Below are 21842 nucleotides of genomic sequence, written 5' to 3' on the forward strand. Positions count from 1 at the left end.
GGTCCTAGAGAAGGTTCCACATCGCTTTCTCGGGTTTGTCCCGGCTGGGGCGTCACGAGCGGGAGCCACGAAAGAATTTTCCTCCCAGTTTTTCATCACCTCAAGATTCCAAGAGGTCGATGAAGCCAAGAGGGGATTTTCCTTGCCGAATTTTCCAGGCACGGCCTCAGAGCCTTGACCGGCTTCAGCTTAGAGGCAAAAAAAAAAAAAATTCAGGAAACTTGGATCTTTTTTCTTCGGCGAATTGACTAGTTCCCGGCCTTTCCGGAACGCGCTGTTCACGGACTGCGCCCCCAGCCCGACAGGTGCACCACCTCCTCCTCGGCTCTCCTGGGCTCTGGCCCGCGCCCCGCCCCACTTACGTCGCGTCGCAGTCCCGGGCGTGCACGCCACGGTGGGGGCGCGCCCGACTGCGGGATCGCGCACGCATGCCTCCCGCCGCCTCCACCTCCCTTTCCCTCCCTCCACCCATCCCTCCTCCCCCTCCCTCCCCCTCCCCCTCCCCCCTCCCCCTGTGTGCCGCCCGATCGCTAGCTCGCTCGCTCCCTCCCTCGGCCCCTCGCACTCGCTCGGGCTGGGTCTCCCCCTCCCCCCGGCTCTCTCTAGGTCTCCTCAGGCGGTAGCCCGCGCTCTGTGGATGTGGCTGGCCGCCGCCGCCCCCCTCTCCCTAGCTCGCCGCCTGCCCTGTAGCCGCCGCCTGCGCTTCCTCGGCCCTCCTCCTCCTTCTCCTCCCCCCCTCGTCCTCCTCCGCCGTCTCAGCCTCGGCCGCCGCCTCCACAGCCTGGGCCCCGCCGCCGCGATGCCGGAGAAGAGGCCCTTCGAGCGGCTGCCGGCCGACGTCTCCCCGATCAACTACAGTCTCTGCCTCAAGCCCGACCTGCTGGACTTCACCTTCGAGGGCAAGCTGGAGGCCGCCGCCCAGGTAGCCCCCAGCCCCGGGATCGGTTGCGCGCGGGTCCGGAGTGGGGGGGCGTGCGTGGGCGTATGAGGGGATCACGGGCAGTTAGGCCGCGTCGCTGGCGGGGTGGGGGGGCAGCGAGGAGGGTAGGGGGCCGCGCCCCGCCCCGCTGGGCCGGGAGGAGGAGGCCGGGCCCACCCTCCCTCTCTCTTTTCGACCTGCGCTGGGGGGAGGTGGGGCTCCAGGCCGTGTGGAAAAGCAGCCGCGGCAAAAGACTGGGGTCAGAGGGTCCCAGAAACCTTCCTGCGTCTCCCCTTCCCAAAAGAGAACGTCGGAGCACACCTGTGTGGGTCTCCCCACTCCGCCCCTTCCGGGCTTTGCTGCATTATTCTTGAGAGGGTGGTTCAGGGTGGAAGAGGGGTCATTGGAGGGGTCTCTCTCTTTCCTCCACCTTCCAGTCTGTCACTTCTCTGTCCCCTCGAGGGCTGGGGCCAGGGCCCGGGGAGATTAGAGGCGGGGGAGGCGGGAGAAGGTTAATCTCAGTCCAGTTTGTTGGCACGTTCTCCCCGCCCTTGTTCTAAGGCCAAGAAGATGATCCTCCCCCTAGTGACAGTGCAGCAGTGACTTTGTTCCCCTCTCCCCCCCCACCCCCATTCGAAACTGGGGCTCAGCCCCCTTCCCTCCTTTTCTTCATTTCCCAGATCCCCACCGCCCCTACCTAGGGGCCTGTGAAGCAGGTGGATTTATTGCTACAGTGATAGTTACCGAGCCGGTGCCTTCCCCTGAGGACAGTTAGTTTTACCATCCCATTGGTGAAAATATTCTGTTCCTTATAATCGTAGATATGAGTAAGTCATACTTTTTATCACCGGCTGCATTATTTCAAATATTTGGTAAATATCAAGCCTACATGAGTACCTTTTAGAGTGGTTTAATTTTAGAAGAATGAAATGGAATTTCGAAATGTGAAATGTTCAGTCTGTCTTGGGTCAGTCACATTCTTCTTTAAAACACGTGCCATTTTGGAAGAAAAATTAGGAATGATGCATTTAATGCACTTAAAATGCTTTTAGGGCTTCCCTCCCCCCCTTTTCTTTACTACAATCAGGGATAGAAACACCCAGTAGGCCTCGGATCTAGAGGACAGGATATATCAGTGAAATTAAAGAGATGAGAGCTAGTCTTGGAATGTTTGTTAGAAGCTCATTCAGTGAAGTTGGCAGACTTAAATGACAGCCAAAAGGGCAAGATAAACAGGGTGAAAATTCTTCCAAAATGGTTGTTAAGCAGACGGAATATTTTTGATGTGCTACTGCGTCAAAAGGCAGAATTTAGCATTGTGAAAATAAGGTGACTTAAAATTTTTCCATATGTATAAATGAATGCAGAATGAGAAGATTTTGGTCTAAAATTAGGGTTTGGGAGTCTGGGTCTAGTTAAGGTTTGAGCAGAATGATTTTTTTTTTCTGTTGTTTGATATACATTACCAAGGGGTTGGGTGGGAGGGTTTGTAAACTTTATTCTGTCTTGTGACTTGGCCAAAACTGCTGGGAGATTGACCTAGTGATGAATGAACTTGTATCGTGGGAAGAGAGTAATGCTTAAAAATCTCATTTTTTCACCCTTTCTTTAAGTGGCAGAATTGCTACTTTTTCAGAATCAAAGAGCAGATTTATGAGAAGTACATAAAGAATTAGGAAATATATATAGGCAAAGATAATTTCAAGTTTATTTCAGCATTATAGTTTAATCAAGGTAGGGCTGGAAGTTTTCTTTGTGATGGAATACCTGGTGCAAATACAGGTTTCTTTTTTTTTTTTAATGCTCTCTTCTAAAGAAGTGAATGTTACATGAAAGCTCATTTTTGGACTTGAGGGTTTAGATGTTAAAATATTGGGATGTATGATAAAAATATATTTTATGCATATACAAAATGTCGGAATATATGATAAAAGAGGAATATGTAGCTGTTAAAGGGCAGACATAGCATGTAGACGTAAGACTATAGCAAGGTTTGTTAGTGGGCATGTGAACTAAAACAAGTTTCCTCTTATTATTGACATTTGAGTATTAACAAAATTAGTACCTTTAAAAATCTAGATTGTAATGTGTGTGGATTGAATTAACTCTAGTGGCATAGTATCATAAAAAAAGTATGCAAACTGTTCAGGTGCTTTAGTTGCAAAATCTTATGATAAGCCTAGAGTATTTGTACAGGTTACATATTAGAAACTTAGTGGATTTTTAACTTTGTTTTGGGTGTGGACCTGTGGGAGAGGTGATGAAATCAGTCCATGTGCAGGCCTTTTGCCTTTGAGTAAAATTAGTGTATGTGACTTAGATTTTGAAAACTTACTTCCTTGTAACTAGGAAAACAGGCCATATTTTTTCTTTTCCTATTTTTCAAGGTAAATGCATTTGGTAGGTGTCTCAAGTAGTAAACTTAAAGTAGTTTACAAATTAGTGAATGTGGCTCTATGTCCTGGTTATAAGCCTGTAATGATGACTGGTATAATACTTGAGCTTTCTCCTATGATAAGATGGAAAATTGCCCCAAATTTTCAAGGCCAGGGATCAGGATATGCCAGCTAAAAAATGTGCATTACAGAGAGGGTGGTTATAACTATCATAGTTATTTTGACTGAAAGGAAGTACCCTTGGCACCTGAATGGCTATTGTTAGCTCTATGTGGTGTGGTAGTTCCTCTTCAAAGCATTTTTATATTCCATGAGCAATCATTTTGATATTCTTTATATCCCCACTTTGTGGGAGGTGGGAAAAACTAATTGAACTGGCATTTTTCAGATCAATAAATGCTTTGAAGATATTAACTGGACTTTGTTCTGACATATACTCACTTCAGTACTTTTCACTATTTTTTCCTCTGAATAAATTGTTTGAAGGAGGCCTATAGTACAATAAACTGCTATACAGTAAGTAATACACTCCTTTGGCTTGCATTGTGAGGAAAGGAAGTCAAGTTTTCTAAATAACCGAAGCTTACTACTCCCTTAGATGCCAAAACTTTAAAAAATGTAAACTATTTTGAATGGAGATATTTCTGAATTGTATTGCATACTTCTGTTACCTTAAAGTTTATGAAATATAATTAGACATCATTTACTCTACTGTGCTATAATACGATTTCCTAACATAGTATTCCCTCAGATGCCATCATAGTATCATAGATTTAGAATTGAAAAGGACCTTAGAGATTATTTAATCTGGCTTGATTATTTTGTAGATGAGTAAACTGATGCTCATCAAGGCAACTTTCACAAGGTCACACAGCAAGCAAGCGGCAGGGCAAGTACTGAAACCCAGGTCCTTTGATTAGAAGTCCTGTGCTTTTTCCACTATACTAGTAGTCTATGACATTGACGCAGACTTTTGAGGTGTGTATAAAGCTATTTGCCCCTAGAGTAAATGGCCCCTGCCTGATGAGTTTTTCATAGCCTTGTGTCTTTTTAAATGTTTTTCCTCCATTGTCCTCCTCCATCCTGACTTGAAGAGGCATCTTCTAATTTGTGACTTCTAACCACCTGTGGGCAGGAAAATCAGATACATAGTAGTCCGAAGGAGAAATTGAGGCATCTCCTCTGGGTGAGGGCTTGGGTTTTTAATGCATGTACTTTGTGCCGTGCAATTTAGATGATATGGGGCTTTTTTGCTTGCTTCCTAGATTTCAGTGGTGGTCTGCATGGTTCAGATGGCTGGACAAGTGAGCTATTATTGTAGTAAATTATTGTCTGTTTATTATACTTAACTCTAGTTTTTCTGTATATCTGAGTTTCATTAGTCTCTTTATACTTAGTCTAGAGCAAGTCCTGTGGTCATAATATTTATTTAGGCCAGCAAGGTAAGGCTGAGTGGGATAGGAGTCTTCTGAATTGTTATTGACACTGAAATCTGTTTAAGCTTCGAGCTTAAACAATTACTTATGTGTATAATCTGTTCTTTGTCATTTGTTAGAAAACTTGGCCCATATTTGTGTTCACAAATCATCTTGTCATGGTTGCCTTGAGAAATTTCCCTACTGCTTCACAGACCCAGATTATTATAAATTTTATATGCACATGATGAAACTCAAGTATCTTGTTAATCTAAGTGAGTCAGACTTTAAAATGACTGGCATTTAGAAATTGTCACAATTGGAGTTTCTTTTATTGACAGTTCTGGGCTTTAGTAAAGAGTCTCAGTTCACACTATAAACAAATACCTTTATGAATGATTCTGGTAAAAACTTACTCAGAAAAACATGAGCTGCTACAGATTGCAGTTTTTCCAGGCACAGGAAACCTCCTTTGTAAAATTGTTACCAAGGGTCAAGCTTTCTTGTTCAGTTCAGTGTTCAAGTTCAGTTGAAGTGCATTCTGTATCTGACAAGCTGCTGGGCTAAAACCCTGGGCAGGAAATAAGGAATACATGAACATTCCATGTAGAAGAATAAAATGAAAAAGTTGAAAATGATCTTATCAGAGCATTTTGTGGTTAATTTTAACATTAATATTTGCTTTAAATCCAGAAACTGAAGTTAGAGACCTTGGATATTGGAGCAAGAAGACACCTTAAGGCAGTAATGTTAAGATTTTTTTTGAGCTATTTATCTGTTCAATTGATGGCAGAACAGTACAGTTAATATGAACTTGCTGCTGAGAGAAATCATTGATGATCTCAGTTGTAATATCAAATCAGTGCTGGTGTTTGAAAAGTACCAACTTGGAGTAGGTTGGTTTTGTATAGCTTTGTAATCATCCTTGGTGTTTCCACGTGTATATATACCATGTATATATACCATTTTACCATGTCCGTTTCATGGGTTCTATGAATATTTTTCTTTTGAAATTATTTTTCCTAATCTACTTATTTTTTTAAATACATTTTCAGAACATCCAGATATTCCTACCCAAGGTTAATCTGTATCTGTTAGCTTTTTTTTAAAAATAGCTTCTATGAGTAGTATCTACTAAGAGACTAAAAGTACTCCAATATGGTATTTTTTTTCTGATGTTGTATAAGTAGTATAAAATGTGTAGCGATGCTCAAAACAGTGTCTTTATGGTTTTAATCCAATTAGTGTTTGCTATAAAGTCTCCTGAGCTCTTAAAGATTAATGAGCTTCTAATAGTGGACTTCCCAGTGATAAAGAACTTTGAACTCTGGCCGAAGTTGTATTTTAAAAATATTTTTGTTACTTTCCACCCTTTCTAGAACTGACAAATGCTCTTGAAAAATAGTAACTGCTTAGCAAACAGTTTAATTTGTTAGTGTGAACAGATAGTTTTACCTAAATACGTTAGAAATTTGTGTCCAACTGGAAGTTGTAGATTATTCACTTCCAAGAGATGCCCATAACAATTCTGACAGCGGCATGATGCTGAATGTAATTTGGCATAGCCATTTTAAAACAGGAGAGTAAGTACTATTTTGCAGCTGGTAGATTAACTGCTTGGCTACCATTAAGTCTACACTAGATGTTGACAGAATGAAAATGTGGTTGCCTAGATAAGGTGAAAAACACGTAACTGAGCTACTGTAATTGTTCTATTAACATAAACTTCAAACTCAGCAAAAGATCACTGTATGCTTAGCCTGTTCGGGGAATGTTCTTCTGGGGTGGGGAACCTGTGTCCTCAAAGCCCCACCCTGGTAGTCACTGCTTCATTTGTGTGTGCTCCTTTACTCCAGAGTAATAGGTCTATTACAATAGCTGGTAATTTATGAATAGTGAGACTTCTTATTCCAAATACTGTCAATTAAATAGCTATTTGTGATATAATTGACTTAATGCTATTTAAGGATATTTTTCTGAAATAAATTATGGGAACAAACCGCTGTTTTTAAAATGTTGCTTGCTGAATAATGCATTGGTATTGAAGCAGGAAAACTTGGGAAATATTTTTTGAATCTGTTAAGGTTTAACTCCATACTTTTATTGATTCGATTAAGGTCTAAAGGACTAAAAATTAGTCACTATTTTAAAACGTAACAACTTTGTCTTCTAGCTTTTAGTGATATAATTGTCTCCCTACCAAAGGCATCTTGGTGTAGTAGGTAGAGTTCTGGACTTGGAATGAGGAAGAATTGGATTCAGATTCTACTTAGGTATTCACTAGCTATGTAATACTAGGCAAGTAATTTAAAATCTCTTAAGGCTCAGTTTTCTCATCTATTAAACAAGGGTTAGGGACTTATAATAGCACATAATATCACAGGGTTGTTGTGAGGGTCAAATGAGGTAATGAGGTATATAAAATAAAATGCTTTGCAAACCACAAATCATTATATAAGTTTGAGTTAGGTATTAGATGTAAATTTCTTACATGTGTATAATTAGTGATCTAAGTGACCATTTTCATTGTTTAGAAATCATTACTTGATGTTATGATGTGTTGCAATCTCATTTGGGATGTTTGCATTCCTGTTGTTCTCTGCCATTCAGGTATTTGAGCCATCTCATTAAAATGAATATTGTATTCATTTAGTACTTCAAAATAAATTTGTATGTAATCAACATTTGGGGGAGGAGTGCTTGGCTTATTTGGAAGATATAAAAATTCTAGAGAATTCTCAAATGTTGGTGTTACTGTAGACTCTAATAGTTTTGACATACTTCAGTGATTTATGTAGATTTACTCAGATATTCTATTTCCATCTCTGATCTCTTAATACTACAGCCCACTTTTAAATGAAGTTTTGGCATAAACAAGTATTAATGATGGCATACAGTTAAAATGGATGAGCAAACATCTTGTAAAAGATCAAGAGGATTCATGACATTGTTGATTCTTGTTTCCTAGGTAAGGCAGGCCACCAATCAAATTGTGATGAATTGTGCTGACATTGACATTATTACAGCTTCCTATGCACCAGAAGGAGATGAAGGTAAGAACTATTTTCTGCCTTGGCTTGTTAAACAAAGGTAATGCTGCAAAATGTTTGTTGTTTTAGAAAGTGAATGTCTTTGTATAAGAATTCTTTAGATGTGGAATGTTAGACATTTTAATTCCATGCTATGATCTGAGAATAATAAATACAATATGGGATGATGGAAATGAAACTGTCCTAAACCTACTTCTTACATTGAATTCTTTTGTGGCCCTGGGTAAATCATTGAATTTGGATTTCAATTTTCACAAACGCAAAATGGAAACTGCTATAATACCAGGCCTGTTAAGCTTAAAAGTCCTGAAAGGCTTTGAATTTAAAATATACAGTATAGGAATTTATTAGAGTTACTTGGTTCTAGTTCATATGTAGTTTTCTTAGTTTTACCCTTGAACCTGTAGCTTTAAATTAATATTTTGAATCTTATTGAACAAAGGAAGTTTGCATGGTGATATGGATATGGTTGAAAGGTTCTTTAAATAGAGAGGTCTATTTAAAGGAAATAAAAGCCTTTGGGTATGAAACCTATATATTGGCGTCTTTTAAAAGACCAGAAGAGGTCTTATTAAATCATGTAATTAGGAAATGGATTGTATTAACAAATCATTTGAGGGCTGAAATCTTAATCCTGTGCAAACTGCCATGTAAAAATCATGATTGGCATAAACTTAGAGAATTACATTGACAATTCCAGCAAAATTACTTTTAACTTCTGACTTAGGATTATATATTTATAACTGGAAGAAACCTGGTAGGTCAGGCCTTTTATTTTTCAAATGAGACAGATCAGACAGGTTAAGTGACTTGCCCAAGGTCACATAGGTAGTAAGTAGGAAAGCAAGGATCCTCACCCATATCCTGTGACTCTAAAGCTAAAGCTGTAACTTGCTGCTTCCCATGGCATTCCATCTTACAGTTATCAATGTCTTTGCTACCTCCTGATGAGAGACTAGTAAAATTGGATATAATGTAAGAATTAGAGATTTGAGTTTTTAGTTGGGTATTTGGAATAATATTTTTTGCTGTCTTCTATCTTTTTGCTCAAAGAAGTGTTTAAGTACGGTTTAAGACCCAAGAGGATCTATTTGATGATTGTTTTTAAAATTCTTTGGCCCATAGGAAAGAAGCAAAATGTAAATGGTAGATGTTCATATTAACCCCATGAAGCACTTGTGTTAAATTTGATTACAAATGGGATCAAACTGCCATGGTTTTAGGTTTAGAGGAAGCAGATCCTTTAAATGGATTTGAATAACTTCAGCTTTGTTTGGAATGGCTTGTTAAATCAAAGAGTGATTCTCTAATTTTTCTAACTGTGAAGAAAAATGGAAACATTTTAGCCAGCCGTACCAAGTCAAGCTTTCTTCTTTGCTGTGGACCGAAAGTACACTTGAATTAATTGGAGGGATGCCAAAGAAATTTTAAGTGGTTCCCAGTCATAGGTAGATGTGGAGGAAAAGTAAAACAGTACCAGTGAATACTCCTCTAGCTGGCGTGGTGTTTAGCTTGGGTTTGATTTTTATCTAGTCTACTGTTCTTTGAAAATTATTCTGAAAATGTCCAGAGAGAAGTCAGAGGGCCTCTTAAGTTTTGAATGTGCATACATTCAAAGTTGGTGCCCAAGTTGATAATGATCTCTAGTCCAAGGAAGCAGGGGTGGGTGTGTTAAGGGGGTGGAGAGAAATGAAAACTTGTAAGGAAGTAAAGAAGGCTGTGAGAAAAATACAGACAAGGCATTAATGTTCTTAGAAAATTTCAAGTTCCCTTTTCCTTCCAAACTAGGCAAAGATTTATTTCCTGGCTCTAGCCCCCTATAACTACTAATAATTAATGCTTTAAAGGGGGAGGGGACCCCCAAACTAGATTTTAGGGCCTGTGAGAATTCACTCAATTCTAGCTTTGAAATAATGGGTGCTGTCAGGTTACACTAGCTTCTTATTTTAAGGTACTTGTGGAGAAATTTGAACAATTCAAAGCGATTTTTTACTTTATTTACAGTATTATTAAGATTATTATTCTGTAACTACACACAGTGTGTACTTTGCTATTTTCTTAGTTATACCTGTTTCCAGGTATCTCAGTAGACCTGCCCTTGAATAATGGTAGTTAAGATCATTTGATGTTTCTCCATAAACTGGTAGTAGAACTTGCTAAATTTGATTCCCAAGATCCTAATACTATGTCCCAAGTAGTAGATATTAATGAAATATGAAAATTTTGTAGGAAATGGGAAAAACAATAATCTCGTGCCATCTAAAATAGCTTCTCACAACAAATTTTAACTTCTCAGAAAAGCTAATTCATTTGCTGTAGGAAGGACTAACTTTTGGTGCGTTGAGACAAAAATGATGATAATTTGAAAGCATGAAACCATTACCATATATTTAACTTTCATTATAAGTTTCATTAATGGAGAAAGGACTCTTGTGCAGTAAATGCTGTAGTAATCCAGGTAGACCTCTTGGCCTGTGTCTCTTCAAACTAAGACACTTGTCCTTAAATAGAAGTAGTTTATTTTAAAAAACATATTTGAGATCTTACTTTGTAATATTTAAAAATAACAAATCAGTAAGAAAAACGGCTGAAAACTGTTTTTTTACTGTTCTGCACTTCAAGGGTTGGTGAAATCACTAGCACTTAAACCAGTGCAAGGAATGCACCTCCCTACACAGTTCAGGGATTAGTATTGTCATCAGCTCCCGCAAGAGAAATACGAAACTCTTGAGTGCCTGAACTCAGGTCCTGACAGGTAAAGAGTCTTTTAATTTATCCTTAATAGATGGCTTGGACATAACCTAGAAAATAATTGCTTCAGTCTGTACTATTTTTTCTTCTGTTTACATTATGAAAATTTTGTTTGTAAAATTATTTGTATAAGAACATTTTCATACAGAGTTCCAATACATAGATTTCATATTCAGTGAAATCACATGGAAAATGTGTTTTAACAGATTTATTTTTGAAAGTGTGTGTATGAGAGAGAGAAAATGTGAAAGTCTGGAATACTGCCAAATAGGCAGGGATTTCAAAATGAAACTTAAATTTGCCCCAGAGACTGCTTGACCCATCTTCAATAGATCAGACTTTTTGAATTACAAATCAGACGGACTCTCAGTTGTTTGGCTTTACTGATAGCAGTATGGAGGTAGGTGATGTCTTGTAAGAACATGTATTTATGGCTAGAATAGTATAGTAGGATTGATAAATATGAAAAAATTGGTTTTTAGCATTAGTGTATCTTTTGAAAACAAGATACTGGCAAAAAATAACCTTAAGAGAATGGGAATTTCATAAGGCACTTTGAAAACTACCTAAAAAGTGTAAGGAATTCAGAGATAGTTCCAATTCTGAGCCTTGTGCCAAAGAATTTCAGTGATAGGCAAGGCTTGTGGCTAATTCTGTAAATATCCATTGGTATGGAATTAAACTAAGCCATTTGGGTAGCTGTATGACATAATAGAAAACTGAATTGAAGGCCTTGTAGTAAGAAACTGCATAAATACTATAAAGGATATCAAAATAAAGATCCTTGTCAGTACATGACTCATGAACACTATAAGTAATGGTATAGTGCTCCCAAGATCTGGCATAAACTATTATTTGATAGCTTTTGCTCATTGGTACTATAACAGAATGGACCCTTACTCATTTTATCTTTTATTCAGAATTCCTAAATGTGTGCACTTGAAGGAAACAGTACACATAGCATAAAGTCCATTTTATGTTGCATTATTCTGAATAGGTGGATTAGTTGGGCAAAAACCATTGAATGTACTTGACTCATTTGAGGAACCAAATATTTTTCTAATTTTCAAATAATTTTCAGATGATCCAGTTTTATAGGTTCGACATTCTCAGTCATTTTTCAAAATTAGGTTGCATTTTAAATTAAGTGTTTTATTTAACATTGAACATTAGTGTAGCCAACTTAACTTTCTTAGTAACTGTGTACACCATGGGCAAACATTGATTTAAGTGCCCACTTTGTGTCAGACACTGGGGTAGGATTTGGGGATACAGGGATGCTATGTAAAAAGCTTTAAATGCCAAAGAATATTTTTGCATTTTATCTTAGAGGCTTGAATTTAAATATGTAGTCCCAGTTTAGTGGACAGTTCATTCAGAAAACTAATTAAGTCTTTGCCCTTAGGGAGCTTACAGTCGGTAGGTAAACATAAACTCATGCACAAAAGTTTGTTCAAAAACATGCAAGATAAAAATAAAGTAAATTTTTCAGGGGGTAGCGGATGGCACTAGAAGCTAGGGGGATCAGAGGAGTCCTCATGTTGTAGGGTGGCAGTATTTGAGTTGAGCTTTAAAGGAAACGAGGGAATTTATATTTAAATTAATTTCAAAGTATAGAATATTGTTATTTTTCAGTCATTCCCTCAGATCTCTTAAAGATTCTGGATTTGTCCATTTACTCATTGACCTTTCCTCTTCTCTGGTCATTCTAAATGTGTGTTCTCTTTTTCTGGTTCTGCTGTGCCTTACTGCGTATAAGAGGTAGCATGCTGAGCTGACCTTGAAGCCAAGAAGATCTGAGTTCCACCTCTCATCTCATGCAGTTTATTACATATGTACCTCTGGCAAACCAGGGATAGATGCTCAGGATACCCCCCCAAAAAATGTTTTTTAAGGCAGTACGTGAATCTTTGCCCTCAAAAGTGATTTGACATTTTTTAAAAACTCAGAAATGTAAATATAATTGTATCCATAGTTTTATATTTGATTATGTCCTATTTTCTTTGTTTTGAAGATGAACATGATAGTGATATCAAGAAATCCCTTTCTTTTTTAAAAATCTGAAGTGTTTCGTGGTTAAATTATATTTGAAGTAGGGTGGGATGACCTAGTCCTCACACTTGTTCAAGCTGCAAATAATCTTAAAAATTTTGGTTTCAAGTAAAAAATGCCTTATCCTGGTATTCAAGGAATCTTATCTTGTATTGCTTCATAAAGTTTGTTCAGTCAGATTGGACCTGTTTCATCTCCCTCTTGTTGTCCTCCCCTTTGTTGTCTCTGTGCCTTTGTGCTTCTCCCCATGTATACCCTTATCCCTCATTGAAGTTCCTTACCTTCTTTGAAGTCCATTTTAGGCCTACATGAAGGGTTGTCTGTTGGCTCTGGGTCAAATATAGAATTGATAACAATGTCATAGCTCTCTTCTCACTATCTTCTATCATGGTTGTTTGTATGTGTCTTTCCTTTCCTATTAGATTTTAAACACTGAGAGAGCAAGGTATGTGTGGTGTGTACGTGTGTGTGTGTGTGTGTGTGTGTGTGTATGTATTTACCCCTACTTCCTTACACTTAATTAAATGTTTTCTGAACAAATTGTCCACTAAAGCCCTATACTAAATATTTAAATTTGAGCATCTAAGATAAAATACAAAAATTCTGTTTGGCACTTAAAACCTTTTACAATCTGTCTCTGGCCTGCCTGGGCCAGGGTTATTTAATATATATTATGCTCCTTTGTGTGCTCTCCTCTCCAGCCGAAATGGCCTGCTTGCCACTTACATAATATTCCATCACCTGCCTCCATGTCTTTGCACAAAACTGTTTCCCCCAGCTGGAATGCACACACTACATCCTCAGCTATCCCTCCAAGGGCTTCCTACAAAGCTCAGACCAAGTGCTATCTTCTCCATGATACCCCAGCTAGGGTGTCCTTCCTTTGCATCCAAGTAATTTTAGATTTACCTTGTAGGAAATTTGTATTTACTTTGGTGTGTACATATTGTTTTCTTCAATGGAATGTAAGCCCTTTGAGAGCAGTGCCTGGCACATAGGCCTTTAACCAAAACTTGGTTTTTGAACTATGACGTGAAACCAAATAGAAAGTTACTTGACTCAGTTCTACCGTTCTGTTGACAGTAGATCAGAACGGAGTCATGAACAGAAGAAGGATGGTGGTTGGCACATTTCATTTAACCCTCACTGTTAAAAGAAATGACTGCCCTTGAACCAGATATTAATAATAAATGATCCAGGTGATGTTGTGGTAATGTGAGGGTTACATTAAAGTTTAACTCTGAGAACACTTTAAAAAACAACTTAAAATGATTTTAAGGGGCAGCTAGGTGGCGCAGTGAGTAGAGCACTGGTCCTGGAGTCAGGAGGATCTGAGTTCAAATGTGGCCTCACACACTTGACACACTTACTGGCTGTGTGACCTTGGGCAAGTCACTTAACCCCAATTGCCTTGCCCAAAACAAAAAAAAAGGCAAAAAAAAATGATTTTAAAAAACAGACACACAATTTGGTGACTATTAGCCATTCATTATTTAGAAAGTATTCCAGTGACATATACATTTATTTTGCGTGGAATCTTATATTCGTGGTGCCCTGTGTAAAGTTTTTGGAGTTGATTCTGTGTTAGTATTAGAAGAACCTATAAATTGGAATCATTAATGAATGTACTGTGCTTATCTGGCCACTCTACTTCAGAAGTGCAGGAATATGATTTAAAGTAATACTTAATAGATTTTGTGGCAAATATCATAGGAATGTTACAGTTATTACCCTATTTGGGGGAAAAGATCGAAATGAGACCATTTCAAATGATCACTTTGCTGCACTTATATACATTCCTCCTTACAATTACTTAGACCAGATATATATCCTTAGTGTGTTAACAAGTGGTTCGTTTTACCAATATTAATAGACTGGCGAAATTGTGCCATCATCATGATGCTGTTCAGCCTGATATGAAAAGTCCCTAGGTTTTTTGGACATTAAATTCTGCAATGACTTAATTTGGGTGGGGGGAGTGAATGGTGGATTTTTTGCCTCCCATAATTTCCTGGCTGTTTGACATTTCCTTCATAGTTCTTCCTTTAATGAAACTGATTTCTAGAAAGACAATTGGTATTACTTTAGAAGTGTTATGATTGTTATGTTTCAGTCCTATTAGATTACAATTTCATTATGATTCAGTCTTATTTAATAGGAATTTTAGAACTTGATTTATCTAAAAATTTAATTGAGGTCTCTTCAAATAATTGGTCAAGAAGTACTGACCCTAGGACAGATTCTCAATGCCTGAGGAATATTTTGCAAATCATTGCTCAGTTGAACAACTTGAAGTTTTACTTTGATTTTCCTAATTTTTTATTGAGCACCAAGGTAGTGTTTCTTTTGTGGTCTTGGCATTTTGAGGGATGTGTAGGCTTAACCGTGTTCTTAGGGAGGAGATAATTTGTAAAGTCAGAAAACATTTATGAAGTACAATATATATGCATGGTGCTATATGGTAAATGCTTTTTATATAAAAGTTAATCCTTATAAATTGCCACCCATAAGGACCTTGAAGTCAGGTGTAAAGATAGGAAAGCATTTTGGCCAAATCAAATAATATGTTTGTTTATTTTTTTAAATAGCTCTTTAATTGTACTGTCGATTATTGCAGATGAAGAAATTATCTGTATTTCAATTCATGCAAAATTTGTGAGTTTTGAAGGAGTATGAAATTATGGAAAGTACACTTGTGTTTGTAGTAAAAATCTAAATTCTTGTCCTACTTCTGCTAATTTATATAAGTTGTGTAACCTTGGACAAGGCACTTAACTTTTCTGACTGAGTTTTCTCTTGGTGATGAGGTTTAAATAAGTTGATGTATGTAAAGTGCTTTGTAAACTGGTTATTGTTGTTCACTTGTTTCGGTTGTATCTGATACTCCATGGCTCCATTTGGTGTTTTCTTGGCACAAATGCCAGAGTGGTTTGCCATTTCTTTCTCCAGCTCATTTTGCAGATGGGGAACTTTACCAAACAGGGTTAAGTGACTTGCCCAGCGTCATACAGCTAGGGAGTATCTGAGGTTGGATTTGAACTCAGGAAGATGAGTCTTCCTTACTCCAGGCCTGGCACTCCATCTACTGTCACTGAGCTGTCCCAGTATAATACTAATATGCAATGTAATGCTAAGCCAGTTTAGTACTATATAGATGTGACTTCTTATTGTTATTAATGACAGTTTGGAGGTCAGGTTCATGTTGATGAGAATACTGAGTTGATTTATTCAGTGTCAGCTGAGAAAATAATTTAAGTTTCTAATTCCTATGCAAAAATACATTAATTTGCAAATAAACACACCATTTTAGGACTCTTAGCTTTGAACTAAGATAACTAGGATAAAACTCCAGCCTAAATAAACAGGAAGTAATTTTCAGCTTTTAATGCCTTTCTCCACCTTTTAAAGCCATCAAAGTAAAGTTTTTAGACCCTATCTGATCACAGGTAGTTCGTAATGGACTTTTTTTTTTTTTCTGGTTTAGAGCAAGTAGTAAGTAACTGGACGTGTATTACTGATTACCTTCTTTCAAAAGGTATCAGCAGCAGTTTTAAATGGCTCTAAATGGGTTTCCGACCTAGAACACATACTTTTCTAGTGGGCAAGCAAACAAACATAACTTGGATGAAATAAATAGAGAAGTTGAAGACATTTTGAGATACATATTTCACATAGAAATTAGATTTTTGAAAAATTAACTAAATACTCTTTTAAAAAATTTTTTTATTTTTTTGGAGGGGTGAAGGCAGGGCAATTGGGGTTAAGTGACTTGCCCAAGGTCAAACAGCTAGTAAGTGTATCAAATGTCTGAGGCCGTATTTGAACTTAGGTCCTCTTGATTCCAGGGCCAGTGCTTATTCACTGTGCCACCTAGCTGCCCCAACTAAATACTCCTTTGCTTTCATTGACTTTTGTTTGTGGTAGGTATTTTCCCCTTTTCCCCGAAATATTCTTCTCTCCCACTCATCACCCCTCACCCCCCACCCCCACTGGCCATGTCTAAAATCTAAACAAACTAACTGCAGACCACCACTTCATCATGAGTCCTTCAGAGTAAAAATTTGTCAATACATTGATTTAAATTCTGATGTAGTGTATTATTGTGGTCATAGTGTATTTTTTTTTCTCTGATTTGACTTTGTTTTATAACAGTTCTTACAGTTTTCCCCAAGTTTCTCTCAAATCCTTATATTCTTTTCCTGTGGTGCAATAATATTCCACTGTGTGTCATACATAGTATTATGTTCACCCATTTGTTTCTAGTTTTTGCTGCCACAATATTTTCATATGTGGAACTTTTAAAAAATTAAATAAATATTTTCAATTAAGAAAAATATTTTTTCTTCCTCCCTGCTTCTTTCTCTCTTATTGGAGGAGACAGGGATCTTCTTGTAACAAATATATAATATGTATGGTGAAGCAAAACAAATTGCTACATTGACCATTTCCAGAAACATAAGTCTCATTTTGCATCTTGTGTCCCTTTTCCTCTCTGTCGTGAGGTTATGGTCAGCATTGGTCTTCTGGAATCATGCTTGATCATTGCACTCATCAGACTTCCAAAGTGGTTTGTCTTTGCAGGGTAGCTGTTACTGAATAAATTGTCTTCTTGGTTTTTTGTTTTTTTTTAGTCAGTTCGGTTTGCAAGTCTTCCCAGGTTTCTCTGAAACCTTTCCCTTAGTCATATCTTAACAGCACAGTAGTTTTCCATAACACTCATGTAACATAATTTGTTCAGTCATTTCCCAGTTGAGAGGCATCTCCTTATTTTCCAGTTCTCTGTCACTACAAAAAGAGCTGCTATAAATATTTTTATACATATAAATCCTTCTTTAATTTATGTATTTGGAGAATAGGCCTAGTAGTGGTGTCACTGAGGCAAAGGGGATGCACAATTGAGTGACTTTCAAGTGAATAGATCCAAACTGCTTTCCAGAATGGTTGTACCAATTCACAACTACACCAACAGTACGTTAATGTGTCTCTTTCCCTCAGCCTGTCCAACATTTGTCATTTTTCTTTTTTGTCATCTTGGCCAATCTAATAGGTATGAGATAGAAGCTCAGAGTTGCTTTAATTTGTATTTCTTTAATTAGTAGTGATTTGGATAATTTTTAAATTTGGATTTTTTTTCTTTGAGAATTGCCTGGTTTTATTTCTTTTGACAATTTATGAGGAATATCTCTTATTCTTATAAGTGTGAATCAGTTATCTTGAATTTAGACCTTCATCAGAGAAGCTTACTGCAACAGGCATCTCCTCCAAGTTAACTATTTCCTTTCTGTCTTTAGCTGAATTAGTTTTGTATTTGCAGAAACTTAATTTTATGTAATCAAAATTAACTGTTTTTATCCTACCCATTCTGTCTCTTGTTTGAACGTGAACTCTTCCCCATCCATTGAGCTGAAAGGTCATTTCTTCTTTCATCCTATTTATGTGTCCCTTTTCTCTCTCTTTGAGGAATAGGCCCAGTTTCTAAAAAAGGTAGATAATTTTACAGTTCTATCAATAGCCTATGAGTGTATCTGTCCTTTACAGCCTGTCTGGAGTTGACTTTTAAAAATTATTTTTGCAAATTTGCTGAGTGTGAGGTAAAATCTCAGTTCTGTTAATTTACATTTCTTTTGGTAGTGATTGCTTTTATTGAATTTGGTCAAAAAAGATAGATATCTCAATTCCTTCAGGAAGAGCTTTAGAAATAAAATACTATGTGAAATTCATTAAAGTCTTGGTCTCCCCATACACCTATTCCAGTGACCCTTATACGTAGATAAATGGACACAACAATGAAACTATGGTGTGGTTTTAATATACAATAACACAGTCATACCACATCTGATATTTTACCTCACTTTTGAGATACAGTAAGGATTACTGCCCATTGTAAAGGCTTTATAAAGTAGTTTAAGTGCTAAGAAAATACAAAATATTCATAGATTGCTTTCATATTACATAAATTTTGAAAGAGAAAAATAGATTCTGTTTATGTAAGAAAAGTAATTTTTTCAGTACTGCCCTGAAATACTTCATTATTTTTTCTAAAATCTTAATAGGATTTTAAAACCAGAAAAGATCTTAAAAATCTAGTCTAAACCTTCATTTTGTAAATAAAAATACTGAGGCTTATCAGGTTAGATAATTTATCCATTTCCCTTGGCCCACTTTGTGCCTCAGCCAAACAGGAATACTTCCTTATCTTAACAATGTCCTTCCCTGCCTGTATACATTCACATACACTGTCTCTCCTGCCTAATAATAATACATATTTATTTCACACTCAAGGTTCGTAGGGTACTAACTATAACCCTGTGAGGTTGCATAGATAATTACTACATCAAAGGCCTTTTTGTTATTCTTCTCTTTAACTTCTCCATACTATGAAATGTCCCGCATCTGATCTTGGTATCTTTCTTACTCAAGGCCCAGTTTATGTGCCATATCTTTTCTTCATGCTATGATCTTCTAGCTTTTTCCCCAGCTAGAAGTGATCCTTCTCTCCTTGAATCTCTTAGGCTACTCTCTCTTCTATGTATTTCATCATTTTCTAAACTGTTACTTGTATTAAATCCTGCTTCAGATCCTTACTAGCTGTGTGACCCTGGGCAAGTCACTTTATGTTTCTTAGCGTCAATTTCTTTATCTCCAAAATGGCAGTAATAACAGCACCTATCTCACAGCATTGTTGTGGGGATCATACACGAGGTACGTAATGTGCTTGGCGTACTTTAGAAGTGCTATGTGCTACCTCTGATTATATAGAAAATGCCTTGAAAATGTATGTATGTATTACTTTCAGATGTTCATGTCTGATATGTATCTCATATATATGCACATATAGACATACACACAACACATATAGATATTCACACAAATGCTAGTCATGATTATCATGTTGTTCAAAAAATTATTTCTTAAAAACAGTCATGAATCATGAGGGATTCCTTCAGTCCTGTTGGTGCCTTGTTCAGGCCAGTATGTTAAGCAGCTTTTAGCTTAAATTTAGAGATGTATTTTTCTAAGCAATTTAATAATGTTATTACCTGAAGTAGGTGTTCATCCTATTCATTTCCATTTCAGAATTATAGAAATTTAGATCAGCTGACCTACACCATTCTGAGATCTTGTTCTTCTCATCCCTTTAATGCCCCAATCAGTCACTCAACAAGTATTTATTAAAGGCCTGGTATGTACCAGCCACTATATGACACTGTAGGGCTACAAATGCAATAAATAAAATGATCCCTACTCAAAAGGAGTTTGCATCTAATGGAGGAGATGGCAAGGACATGTATAAGTAGGTGTGGAATAACTATAAAGACAATAAATATAAATAAATACTAGCTCATTTGTGTGGGAGGGCACTAGTAGTTGAGGATTTCAGGAAAGGCTATACATGGAAGGTAGTGTTTCAGATAGGTCTTAAAGCAAGAAAAGGATTCTGTAAAGCAGAGGTGAAGTTGAATGGGGTCCAGGTCAATTTATTATCTCTCATCCACTAATTGAAATTGCTCAGAACTATGATTAGGGGAAAAGCATTTTACAAAATTTCATTCGCTCTTCTTTCTGCCATTCTGCTCAGGCAAAGAGATTCCACAGCACAACATTGTCTTCTCTCTGGGTGCCATGCTAGGCAACTGGCATCCTGTTCAGTTATTCTTTCAGGTGTCATATTCTCTTTTCCTGTGTGCCGTAAGTAAAACATTTATTGTTTTACTATGTGCTTACACTGTTCTAAGTGCTGGAATACAAACACAAGAAAACAAATACCTGGCACATAGTAGGTATCTAATAAATGCCTGTTGACTGACTCAGTAAAATTAAGATCTTTATAGCAAAACAAACAAGATGGTCCCTGATGTCCAGGAGCTTACATTCTTTTTTTAAAAAAATTATTTATGTATTGTGAAGGAGCTACATTGTAATAGTGAGAGGAGGAGGAGGAGGGGAAGGATAAAGGGGGAGGGGGTGAGAATAACCATAACAAACCATTAGAAGAAATCTCGAAAGGGAGTTAAGCCCAGAGTGAAGTGAACAACATAGTTGGGGCTCCTCATGAAATGGGGATCTTGGGTAAGAACTCGCCAATCAGGGTGGAGGCATCCCAAGGTAGACAAGGCAGCTGGTGGGAAATTGAAGCAGTTTGGAGAGAGAGTTGAGCTGGGAGTGAAATGAGCATCATGGTTGGGGATCCTTAAGAAATACTGATACTTCAAGAAAATGGAATACTGGAGAATTGATTTTCTTATGAAAGCTATGTTATAATTATAAGGTAGATAATTTCCCAGACTGTCTCACTTTTTAGATTTCAAAGATACTTTGGATATATATATATATATATATATATATACACACACACACTTGTTGATGTGGTAATATGTTAGTTGATGTGGTAATATGTTAGTGCAGAATGCAGTGCCCCTCCATGCCGTCTCTGTCCTTGTACTTTACTTTTATAACATTTTCCTCAGGGGACCCACACAATATTATATGAGCTTTCCTTTGAATCTCTTGACTTTCTGTGGAGATCACACTGTCTATTTGTTGAGTGTCCTTGCCAAGCGGATACATCTCCTTTTTTGGTTAAATCTTCTGATGATATCCATTATACTACTCCTGTACAGTTCTTTATTGGTAATATTTTTCATTCTGTGTTCATGCTTTCTTTGCACCTCTCCATTGCCCTTTGGGTGATCTACAGCTTTAATCCTTTGGAAACTTCCACAAAAATACAAATGAGCATACCATAGCATCAAATGAGAACATTACTGTTAAGATGCCACTCTATAGTAGCCTTCAACTTTATAGTCATGCAAGTGACAGAAAGGTACAGGGAATACTGGACCCTGCTGTTATTTAAAATTTTATTTTCAGTTCCTCATTCTCTTCCTTCTGTCTTTTCTTTCCTCTTAGCCTTACTGAGAAAGCAAGAAAACTAAAACAAAACTCTTGTTACAGGTGTGTAATCAAGCAAAACAAATTCCCACACTGACCATGTCAAAACATTCTGGATCTCTATTCCATCACTTCTTTCCCATGAGTTTCATCTGGAATTGTGGTTGGTCATTTTGATCAGAGTTCCAAAGAGTTTTTTCTTAGAAGTCATTTTCCACCAAAAAAAAAAAGGCATTTTCCAGCTAATAAATGGTCAAAGGATATGAACACATAGTTTTCAGAAGAAATCAAAGTTATCTATAGTCATGTGAGAAAAATGCTCTAAATCACTATTGATTAGAGAAATGCAAATTAAAACAACTCTTAA

The 21842-nt window shown here is 37.4% G+C and overlaps 1 protein-coding gene across 1 annotated transcript in view; it reads left to right on the plus strand.

Moving 5' to 3' along the window:
* The first annotated feature begins 414 nt into the window (after window positions 1-414).
* Window positions 415-21842, plus strand: part of NPEPPS (aminopeptidase puromycin sensitive) — a 77031-nt gene continuing 55603 nt past the window's right edge. Inside the window, exons 1-2 of the mRNA XM_036753716.1 lie at window positions 415-922; window positions 7699-7783. Of these exons, the coding sequence (XP_036609611.1) occupies window positions 638-922; window positions 7699-7783 (370 nt within the window). The 5' untranslated portion in view covers window positions 415-637. The remainder of the gene's footprint in view (window positions 923-7698; window positions 7784-21842) is intronic.

The sequence above is a fragment of the Trichosurus vulpecula genome, chromosome 4 (assembly GCF_011100635.1).
Source record: "Trichosurus vulpecula isolate mTriVul1 chromosome 4, mTriVul1.pri, whole genome shotgun sequence".
NCBI lineage: Eukaryota > Metazoa > Chordata > Mammalia > Diprotodontia > Phalangeridae > Trichosurus > Trichosurus vulpecula.